Genomic DNA, 11,187 nt, shown 5'->3' with positions numbered 1-11,187 from the left:
TGTAATATGAAGGAACAGGGACATGATGCCGGTAAGATGAGGGAACAGGGACAAGATGCCGGTAAGATGAGGGAGCAGGGACCTAATGCCGGTAATATGAAGGAACAGGGACATAATGCGGATACTTTGAAGGAACAGGGACATAATGCCGGTAAGAGGAGGGAACAGGGACATAATGCCGGTAATATGAGGGAACAGGGACATATAACCGGCATTATGTCCATGTGCCCTCCTACAGGGGACATAATGGCAGTAATATGCGGGGACATGGACATAATGCCGGTAATATGAAGGAACAGGGACATAATGCCGGTAAGATTTGGGAAAAGGGACATAATGCCGGTAATATGAAAGAACAAGGACATAATGCCGGTAATATGAAGGAACAGGGACATAATGGCTGTAATATGAGAGAACAGGGACATAAAGCCGGTAATATGAAGGAACAGGGACATAATGCCTGGAGGATGAGGGAACAAGGACATGTAACCGGCATTATGTCCCTGTGCCCTCTTACAGGGGACATAATGCCAGTAATATGAAGGGACAGGGACATAAAGCCGGTAAAATGAAGGAACAGGGACTTAATGCCGATAATATGAAGGAACAAGGACATAATGCCGGTAAGATGAGGGAACAGGGACAAAATGGCGGTAATATGAAGGAACAAGAACATAATGCCTGTAATATGAAGGCACAGGGAAATAATGCCTGGAAGATTAGAGGGACAGGGACATATAACCAGCATTATGTCCCTGTGCCCTCATACAGGGAACAAAATGCCAGTAATATGAGGGGACAGGTATATATAGCAGGTAATATGAAGGAACAGGGACATATTGCCGGTATTATGAAGGAACAAGGACATAATCCCGGTAAGATGAAGGAACAGGGACGTAATGCCGGTAGGATGAGGGAACAGGGACATAATGCCGGTAATATGAGGGAACAAGGACATAATGCCGGTAAGATGAGGGGAAAGGGACATAATGCTGTGTAATGTGAGGGAACAAGGACATAATACCGGTAATACGAAAGAACAAGGACATAATGTCGTTAATATGAAGGAACAGGGAAATAATGCCGGTAATACGAAGGAACAGGGACATAAAGCCTGTAATATGAAGGAACAGGGACATAAAGCCTGTAATATGAGGGAACAGGGACATAATGCCTGTAATATGAAGGAACAGGGACATAATGCCGGTAATATGAAGGAACAGGGACATAATGCCTCGAAGATGAGGGAACAGGGACATATTACCGGCATTGTGTCCCTGTACCCTCCTACAGGGGACATAATGGCAGTAATATGTGGGGACACGGACAATACTACGGCGTCTTGTCTTTTGCCGGCTTAATGTAGTACAAGAGGAACAAACAGTGTCTGTTCCCTCCTCTGTGCCAGGTTCTAGTTATACAGGTGGAGAAGCCTCTAGTGTCCTGTCTGTGTCCGGGTAATGTACTGCTGGAGGAGCAGGTTCTGGGGTCTGGCCTGTGTCAGGTTATAGTTATACAGGTGGAGAAGTCTCTAGTGTCCTGGCTGTGTCCGGGTAATGTACTGCTGGAGGAGCAGGTTCTGGGGTCTGGCCTGTGTCAGGTTATAGTTATACAGGTGGAGTAGTCTCTAGTGTCCTGTCTGTTTCCGGGTAATGTACTGCTGGAGGAGCAGGTTCTGGGGTCTGGTCTGTGTCAGGTTATAGTTATACAGGTGGAGAAGTCTCTAGTGTCCTGTCTGTGTCCGGGTAATGTACTGCTGGAGGAGCAGGTTCTGGGGTCTGACCTGTGTCAGGTTATTTTAGTAAAGGAGGAGCAGACTTGTGTCTTTTCTGTGCTGGGAAATTGTAATACAGGTGGAGCAGACGCTGGTGTCCTGCCTGTGCCGAGTTATTGTAACATAAGTAGAGCAAACTCTGGTGTTTCCTCTGTGCTGGGTTATTGTAACACAGGTGGAGCAGTTTCTGGTGTCTCCTCTGTGCCAAGTTACAGTAAGACAGGCGGAAGACACTCCGACATCTCGTCTGAGCCGGGTTACCCTTCTGGGCTCTCTGCAGCTCCAGGTCGCCCCGCATCTGACAATCAGCTTCCCGCACGTTAGACATTGTGGTAAAGAATCCTGTGATAGTGACAAGTGCCGGGAATAGAGGGCACGAGCTCCCGCAAACACATTTATCTTGTCCGATCACAGCGATGTGCAGATCGGCAGAACTATGGCAGAGATCCCGGGGCCTCCTCCCGGCTCCTTCCCAGCATCTCTGCCAGTGAAGGCTAGAAATGAGTAGGGGGAATGTCAGGGAGGGGGAAGCCACGTAGAGTGCCCGCTCGCCCGGCCGCTTCTAGTCGGTAAAGGGCTCTTATCCCGGGCAGGGAAGCACAAGGGGAGAGCGGAGCTTCACTCCTGTCAGATGAGGAAAGGGAGGACATGTGATCAGTGTCAGCCAGTAGACGCTCAGGACAATCGCAGCCAATCACCGAGCAGCCGCTGTACATATAAGAGGCCCCAGCTCCCTCCTCAGTGTTTCCCTCGCAGGATTATTGTTTTAGTGTATTCCCGTGTTATACGATGGCAGAGACCGCACCAGCCGCCGCTGTCCCTCCCACCGAGCCGGCCGCCAAATCCAAGAAGCAGCCGAAAAAACCTGCAGCAGGGGGCGCCAAGAAAAACAAAAAACCCTCCGGTCCCAGCGTGTCCGAGCTCATCGTGAAAGCCGTGTCCGCCTCCAAAGAGCGCAGTGGGATGTCTCTGGCCGCCCTGAAGAAGGCTCTGGCTGCTGGAGGATACGATGTAGACAAGAACAACAGCCGCCTGAAGATGGCGCTCAAGACTCTGGTGACCAAGGAAACCCTGCTCCAGGTGAAAGGCAGCGGCGCCTCCGGCTCCTTCAAGCTGAACAAGAAGCAGCAGGAGACTAAGGACAAGGCGGCCAAGAAGAAGCCGGCGGCTGCTGCCAAAACCCCGAAGAAGACTCCGGCCAAGAGCCTGACAAAGGCCAAGAGGCCTGCCGCTGCCAAGAAGGTGGCGAAGAGCCCCAAGAAGCCAAAACCTGCCCCCAAGAAAATAACAAAGAGCCCAGCAAAGAAGGCGGCCAAGCCCAAAGCTGCCAAGAGTCCGGCTAAGAAAGCTGCCAAGAGTCCGGCTAAGAAAGCTGCCAAGAGTCCGGCAAAGAAAGCGCCCAAAGCTGCCAAGAGTCCGGCTAAGAAAGCGTCTAAATCTAGGAAGACCGTGGCGAAGAAATAACCGAGAGCCGCCCGTTTCTTGTCCCAAAGAAAGGCTCTTTTCAGAGCCACCACCTTCTCCCCGTCAGAGCTGTATGATCACTTGCCGCTATTTCCTCCGGTACAGACAGCAGCGCGATCCTGAGATAAAGGAGGCGCTATCATCGCGTGTGCACGGAGGAGCTTCATGTCCCTGTTACTCTATGACACGGGTCATTTCTGGTCATCGCGCTGGACGCCATAGCTGCTGTATCCGGACCTCCACAGTGTCCGTCCCGTCACTATGGTGTAACATCCAGGCAGAGTTTATCAGGTCACAGTCCACCAGGTGTAATGTGTGAATAAGGACCGGGGCAGCAATAGACTTGTAGCTTACAGCACAGGATCCACGTGAAGGAGGCCGATGGTTTACACTCTCTCCGGTGTAAATAGAGCACAATGTCCCCTCCTCCTCCTCATTACACGTGGTGGATGGTGACCCTTATATGCTGCCTCTGGATGCGGGGCACAGTGTCCTGTGTAAGGATGGGGTGGGGGATTGTCCCTTTGTGTGATCTATAAAACTCTGCAGCGGCGGATGATGGGGAAGTAGTCTCTTATATAACGCTGTGTACGTGATCTGCGGACATGGAAATACAGTGAGCTGTTACTGATGACAACTATTTCGCAGAGCTGGAGAAATGATCTCATTAACGCCCCCTGCTGTACAAGCTGCGTCTGGACATCATGTAAACCGGTGTCCGCCTCTTCGGAGCGGTGATTGGTCGCGAATATCACATTTGCTTTGTCGGGCGCATATTTTTATGAAGAAGCCAATAGAATGTAGGGGTGTGCCTTTCATGGACCAATGAGGACACGCTCAAGTGTATAAATACTCTGCTCTGTCCTCTCCTCGTATCAGTCTACAAGTGTGCACGTTGTTCTAGAGCTATGGCCAGAACAAAGCAGACTGCGCGTAAATCCACCGGCGGGAAAGCGCCCCGCAAGCAGCTGGCTACTAAAGCTGCACGGAAGAGCGCTCCCGCTACCGGCGGAGTGAAGAAGCCTCATCGTTACCGCCCGGGCACAGTCGCTCTCCGTGAAATCCGCCGCTACCAGAAGTCCACGGAGCTTCTTATCCGTAAGCTGCCCTTCCAGCGCCTGGTGCGAGAGATCGCTCAGGACTTCAAGACCGATCTGCGCTTCCAGAGCTCAGCAGTCATGGCTCTGCAGGAGGCCAGCGAGGCTTATCTGGTCGGACTGTTTGAGGATACCAACCTGTGCGCCATCCACGCCAAGAGGGTCACTATCATGCCCAAAGACATTCAACTGGCCCGCAGGATCCGTGGTGAGAGGGCTTAGGTCTGAACCCGGCACCGACTACAACACAAAGGCTCTTTTCAGAGCCACCAAATCCTCCCTCAAACGAGCTTAATCCTTTTCCTCCGTTATTCTACCGCGACTCCCGCTGGCTTCTCGGTGCTCTGCTATTAATATGTGGAGATGCTATGTTAACCCTTTCAGTGCTTGGCGCCATTTACACTATAACCAGTCCCCGTCTCTAGCGCTCACGTTATCCGGCCCTTTCATCAGTCCTGTCATGTGTTATGCCGGGTGTCTGCGCTGTATTCATCACCTCCCTCTCCGGCTGTATCGTAGCGATAACCCGCCCCACTCCTCACTGATGACCGTACATCGCTCTTCCTATAATAACCTCCGCTGCTGCTGCGAGGAATGACGCCGTTATGTGCAGCTAATGATCCACCGCTGACCAGTGTGTGCGGAGTCCTTGTTCCCTACTCCTTGTAAAGGCAAACCAGGCGCAGCGTGTAGGGTGGGGAGCAGGTATCCTCCGCCCGGTGTGAACACAAGCGCAGTGGAATTATACTCTTATTCTGTGAGGTCATGATCATCGGGTGTAGTCCCGGTCACCGTTGTAAATCAGAGATCTAAACTCATTAACACTGCCCGAGTCCTCTCCTCCCTATTCATTCTATAAAACCGTTGTGGTGCTGGTGGCCTAAGGGGTGATCTGCGGGCACACAAATCCTGAACCTGACGGCAGATGACGAGCAGCCGCCATACTAATCCAAGACGTCACGCTTGTTCCTTGTTTTCTTAACATTACTCTTTAGATTTGGGGCAGATAGAGATTACACAGCAGTCGCGCTATAAGCGGGAAAAGAGCGGCCGGTATTGTAAAATGAGAGTGAAATTCAAAATCTGAGTTAAGCCAATCAACAGGAGGGGGAGGGATTGGTAATGTGAATTTACTGAGAGAAACGCCCCGGAAGTGACATGTATTACAGTTCTCTCTCTGGTCCACCCAAGGTCTATATAAAGACGCACCCCGCGGTTGTCGGTACAATAGTTCTCTTTAGCTCCAGCTTACAGGATGTCTGGTCGTGGTAAAGGAGGAAAAGGACTCGGAAAGGGCGGTGCCAAGCGGCACAGGAAGGTGCTCCGTGATAACATCCAGGGCATCACCAAGCCTGCAATCCGCCGTCTAGCTCGCAGGGGAGGCGTCAAACGCATCTCCGGTCTCATCTATGAAGAGACTCGCGGCGTCCTGAAGGTTTTCCTGGAGAACGTCATCCGTGACGCCGTCACCTACACCGAGCACGCCAAGAGGAAGACCGTCACCGCTATGGACGTGGTGTACGCGCTCAAACGCCAGGGCCGCACTCTCTACGGCTTCGGAGGTTAATTCCCCTCCTGCTCAGCTCCATCTTACACAACACAAAGGCTCTTCTCAGAGCCGCCACATCCTCTATAGATCAGCTATGATGTCTGCTGGTGACCGCTCGTGTATCATCTGAGCAGTGACCTTCTACTTCTATATACACGGGGGTAGGGGCTTCAGTATCACGTCGGTCTTCCAGTGAGGAGCCGGATATGTGGACTGCACTATGTCCCCTAATAACGTCCTAGAAGCAGCTGCCTGAATTGGGTCTTAGACCAGGGAATGTTAATCTGAAGGGAAAGAGTGCCTTAGTGCTATACTTGCTGCCGGGCGCCGTTTGTGCCGATGCCTGTACGTACACGAGTGGCAGAAACTCACCGCTGAATATCCGCTCAGTTGCTCATAGCGCTGTATAAGCGCACGAGCAGTGGATCAAACAGCGGACTTGCGGTGTTGCTTCTTCGGCGTCCAGCTTGCTGCTGGGCAACGTGCTTTCCGCAATCCTTGGAGAGAGGGCCAGTGTTTTCTTAGCTGCTGTCACTGCTACTAATGTTACCAGATTCTTACAACAAACAATAAATCTGTTACTGGGACCAACTTTGACACAAGTATCGGCTCGTATTGCTTCGTATCTCATTCTGCCGGACGGCTGGGATTAATAAGGCTGCTGGCAATAAATCTAGTAACCTCTAGTACTAATAATGAATCTGTCTGCTGTCCCTATATAGGACTCACTTTATTACAGTAACGCGTGCAGTTTCTTGCAGAGCAACATTTAGTGAGACGCATTCAATGAATGAAAAAGGAGAAACTGATGCAGCTGATACGGCATTTTACAAGAGTAAAACCCAATGTTGGAGGGCCAGTGTTTTCCAAGCTGCTCTCATTGCTACAAATGTTACGAGATTTTCAAAACAAACTAGCAATTTGTAGCACCAAGTTCCACATAAGTATGGACTTGCATTGTCTTGTATGTCACTTTGCCAGACTGCTGGTATAATCGCGCTGCTGGCAATACAATGACAGGAAAGAGAATGCACCTATTTCTACTTCGTACTAACACTGTGCGTTGTCTATACTTAGGACTCCCCTCATCCCACTAACGCATGAAGTTGCTGCAGAGTAACATTTACTGAGACGCATTCGAAGAATCCAGTGAGACTGGAAGATATAATTTAAGACACTATGTAGTCGGGGGCGAGTTGTAGATCATGAACATGAATCACTGGAGTAGTTGTACTATTAATGTGTTCTGTACAGTATAGTTAGTGCATCAATGAGGACAGCGCCACCATCCGCACGAGGCAGTAGTGAATGTATAGGTCATAAGTAATGCAGCAGTTGTATACCCCGACCCTTACTCATCAGAGATCAGCGGTGACAGCTCTGTTCTAAGGACCATGTGGGCGGCTCTTAAAAGAGCCTTTGTGGTTAAATGTGGGATAAGCGGCGCTCACTTGCTCTTGGCGCTTTTGCTGCTTTCGGTCTTCTTGGGCAGCAGAACGGCCTGGATGTTGGGCAGGACGCCTCCCTGAGCGATGGTCACACCACCCAGCAGTTTGTTGAGCTCCTCCTCGTCATTGAGCACGGCCAGCTGCAGTTGACGGGGGATGATTCGGGTCTTTTTGTTGTCCCGGGCGGCATTTCCGGCCAGTTCAAGGATCTCAGTGGTCAGATATTCCAACACAGCGGCCAGGTAGATCGGAGCGCCGTCGCCGACCCTCTCAGCGTATTTGCCCTTGCGGAGAAGTCTGTGCACACGACCGACAGGGAACTGAAGTCCTGCCCGGGATAAAAATAATATTACATCTTTGTAATTTAATGGTCTCATTTATTTTTCTACTTGATTTATATTGACTCCTGCACCCTATAACGAAGCAGTTAGGTGCTGAGTTCAGTAACACTACAGTGCCAGCCCATGCACCTGGGTTTGAAGCTTGCTGCGTGCCGCTGGTGTGGTAGATGGCATTCTCCTTACTTATGCAAGTTTCCTGGGGATAGAACCTGCATGTTCCTGACTCTTCTGCTGGCAGAGAACTTTACCAGTGCGCTACCTCTACTGTTGAGAGCCAGCTGCAAAATATTCCAAAGATGACATGTTCTTATTCCTGCTGGAAGTGATCTTTACATTTGGTCTTGTGGGGACAATAAGAAAGTCCAAATATCAACCAGTGCTGGTGGCAGGGTGCATGATCAGTGTGTAGCCAGTGAGTGTCTTCTGTGTGGTCTCTGGTTCAAATCCTAATGTGTGGCCTTAACCAAAAGATACCTTGATGGGTGGTGTTTATAGTGGTGTGGATGCAGCACAATGAGATTGTCACTGCTTAAGAAAGTTACTTATGTGAAGAATGTTACATATACAGCTGTCACTTTTTTGAGAAAGCTGTACTTAGCTACTTTTTCTAACAGTATTCTCACTCTCACAGGTATCATAACCCAATACTCCTTAGGAAAGGGGGAAGTACCCCAAGGTCACCAGGAGGACAACATGGGGATTAGAACCCACATTGTACAGCAGTGACCCCTGCACTCAACTCAGATCACACAAGCTGTGAGCCAGCTGGACAGCACATACACAATAACACATTTATCAACTCTTTAAAAATCAGGGGTAATCAGACTTTCAACAAGAGAAACGCTACATCTCATTAGCGCTTTTAAGACTGGAGACACAAGGTGGAGATCCTGGGGATAGAACCTGTATGTCCCTGACTCATCAGCTTCCTGCTAATTCACGAGCAGATAACTTTACCAGTGCGCTACCTCTGCTGTCGAGAGACAGTCGCAAATTCTTCCAAAGGTGACGTTCTTATTCCTGCTGGAAGTGATATTACATTTGGTCTAATGGGAACAATAAGAAGCTCTAGCGAATAACCTGAGCTGGTCGTGTGGTACTTAACCAGTGACTAAACAGTGAGAGTCTTCTGTGCAGATCCTGGTACAATTCCTGATGTGTAGCCTTGTCTGAAAGGATACCTTACTGTGTGCAGGCAGAATAATGAGTAGGTTGCTGCATAAGAAAGGTACTTATGCTGCTGAACCATCTTACTTTTCTACTACATTATTGCAGATTTCAGCAATATCCTCATCACTGAAACAAGTGTCACATTTCATCACGCCATAGATGGTGCTCTATGGGAAAGGGGGAAAGTTGAATTATGAGCACATAAGCTGTGAGCTCGCTGCTCAGTGGCTCCACCAGAACATATTATTCATCTCATAGAAAAGCGCAGTAACCTGACATTCAACAGAACTCACTTTAGACCGAATCAGGGAACAAGTGGGCTGCGGGCTGCGGACTGCGTGCTGGGGGGCTTAGGGTTTAAGTGCTTAGGCCAGGAACGCTGCAATGTTAGTGCATGTCCCTGTCTTAGATCAGCTAGAATCTCTAGTAGTATTCTGACATTTCACGTTCTTAAAATATAGTAGAGATAATGATTTATTTCAACCTTTATTTCTTTCATCGCATTCCCAGTGGCTCAGACGTTTAAATACACCAAGTTTTTTTGTTTTTTTTTTCAATTCTATTTTTATTAAAACGTTTTTTTTATTACAGATAAATAGACAAACAATGGAGCACAAAGTCATTTGCTGACCCCGCAGGGCGGCTTAAAAAACACATGATATCTCAAAAGCCTGTGTAGCTAAGAAATCTTATGTACCAATAACAATAGTTGAACAAAAGCGAAAGTAAAAATACAAAAAACACAATTGTATAGACATATATTTTATATAGTACGGAGTACAAAATGCGGTCGAGACCAGACCGCTTAATAAAACATAATGAAAAGAAATGGAAGCAAAATAAAAAGACGGAGGGCGACCTCCAATCAAGGTGTCGTCTGTTATGGAAGATTATTAGAAGTAGCAGGAAGGTAAATATGTAGCATCAATAACCATAGAATTAGAATACCCAAGGTTATAGGCCAAAGAGATATCATCATATGTCGCTATATGAGTAGGTGGGAAGGACAGCACACAGGTTATAAAACAATCAGTCTAGATAGTGAGAGAAGGAGTATGAGAAGCCCCATCCTGTACATTTTATACTTAATCTACCTGTCCCATGTGCGGAAGATCTTTAGTCTATTACCAGATTCCCCCCAAAAAAGTTCTTAGAACCTCCTTCGATCCAACATTGGCGGGAAAAGGTCCATTAGTTATACAGATGTCTCCACTCCTCCAGAGCCAACTTGATGGCCAGTAACTCCCGATCCCCAATAGAGTAATTGTGCTCTGCGGAGGAGAAAAGTCTCGAGTAATAGCCACATACTACTGCCTTTCCCTTGAGGCTTCTCTGGAACAGAAGTGCACCTGCACCAACAGAAGAAGCGTCCACCTCCAACGAGAACTGCCGAGTCACGTCAGGATGATGGAGGATCGAGGCTGAAATGAAGGCATTTTTGAGGCTATTGAATTCTGATTCTGCATCTGGAGTCCACACCTTGGCGTTTATACCTTTCTTGGTAAGGGTAGAGATGGGGGCCGTCAGTGAAGAGAAGTTTGGGATGTATTGCCAGTAGAAGTTTTGTACGGTGTATGGACCGCAGGCCCTGAGGACGTGGCCACCCCGGAATGGACTTTACTTTCTCAGGATACATCTTGAGACCCTGATCCGAGATGATGTAGCCCAAGAAGGGCAGAAAATTATTTTCAAAAGTGCATTACTCCAACTTGGCATACAGGCAATTCCCCCTTAAATCACAACAGGGCTTGACGGACATGCCTCCGATGTGTCATCTGATTTGGGGAGAAAATCAAAATGTCATCGAGATAGACCACAACAAAAACATAGAGGAGATCTCAGAAGATACAATTCACAAATTCTTGGAAGACCGCTGGAGCATTACACAGGCCGAAGGGCATCACCAGGTATTTATAGTGCCCGTCCCGGGTGTTAAATGCCATCTTCCACTCATCACCTTGATGGATTCGGATTAAGTTGTAGGCCCCGGGGGGCGTGGCTTAGGCATGGCAGTGTGAAGACGTGTGTCTCTGCAGCTCCGGACTCACCCAGCCGAAAATCGCCTGACAGGGCTCACTCACCAGTCCCCGACTCAGCATGACCAGGGGGAAATATCGCAGGAACCTTCCAGACACCTCGGGCACCTCGTCAATCGGCCGGTTCCTCCGGTCCACGCTGGACGGCGTTCCTCAGCGGTCCTCTTCTTCTCCTCCTGCAGGCCGCACCCAGACCCCGCCGCCTCGTGGGCACACTCCGCCTTCTTCCTCTGCTGATCAGATGCCAACCGGCAACTGCTCCCGCGCCCCTGGAGGGGAGATGGCACCTGTGGAGAGAGGTCAGCGTG

At 49.2% G+C, this 11,187-nt stretch overlaps 3 protein-coding genes across 3 annotated transcripts; 2 read left to right on the top strand and 1 right to left on the bottom strand.

The window, feature by feature from the left end:
- The first annotated feature begins 2,497 nt into the window (after nt 1-2,497).
- On the top strand, nt 2,498-3,253 carry LOC142728781 (histone H1.01-like). The gene has a single exon (XM_075849151.1). The coding sequence runs from the start codon at nt 2,564-2,566 to the stop codon at nt 3,236-3,238; it is 675 nt and encodes a 224-aa protein (XP_075705266.1). The 5' UTR covers nt 2,498-2,563; the 3' UTR covers nt 3,239-3,253.
- An 893-nt stretch (nt 3,254-4,146) lies between these two features.
- LOC142728773 (histone H3) lies at nt 4,147-4,557 on the top strand. Its single transcript, XM_075849146.1, has one exon. It carries the CDS (start codon nt 4,147-4,149, stop codon nt 4,555-4,557), a length of 411 nt encoding a protein of 136 aa, XP_075705261.1.
- A 2,774-nt stretch (nt 4,558-7,331) lies between these two features.
- LOC142728783 (histone H2A type 1-like) lies at nt 7,332-10,942 on the bottom strand. Its single transcript, XM_075849153.1, has 3 exons — nt 10,925-10,942; nt 8,928-9,010; nt 7,332-7,629 (listed from the first exon to the last, which is right to left on the bottom strand). The coding sequence occupies exons 1-3, from the start codon at nt 10,940-10,942 to the stop codon at nt 7,332-7,334; spliced, it is 399 nt and encodes a 132-aa protein (XP_075705268.1).
- Nucleotides 10,943-11,187: the final 245 nt, after the last annotated feature.

Source organism: Rhinoderma darwinii, unplaced genomic scaffold, assembly GCF_050947455.1.
Source record: "Rhinoderma darwinii isolate aRhiDar2 unplaced genomic scaffold, aRhiDar2.hap1 Scaffold_690, whole genome shotgun sequence".
In the NCBI taxonomy this organism is placed as follows: domain Eukaryota; kingdom Metazoa; phylum Chordata; class Amphibia; order Anura; family Rhinodermatidae; genus Rhinoderma; species Rhinoderma darwinii.
Note: the sequence above shows the minus strand (reverse complement) of the source record. Positions and strands in the feature narration are given on the sequence as shown.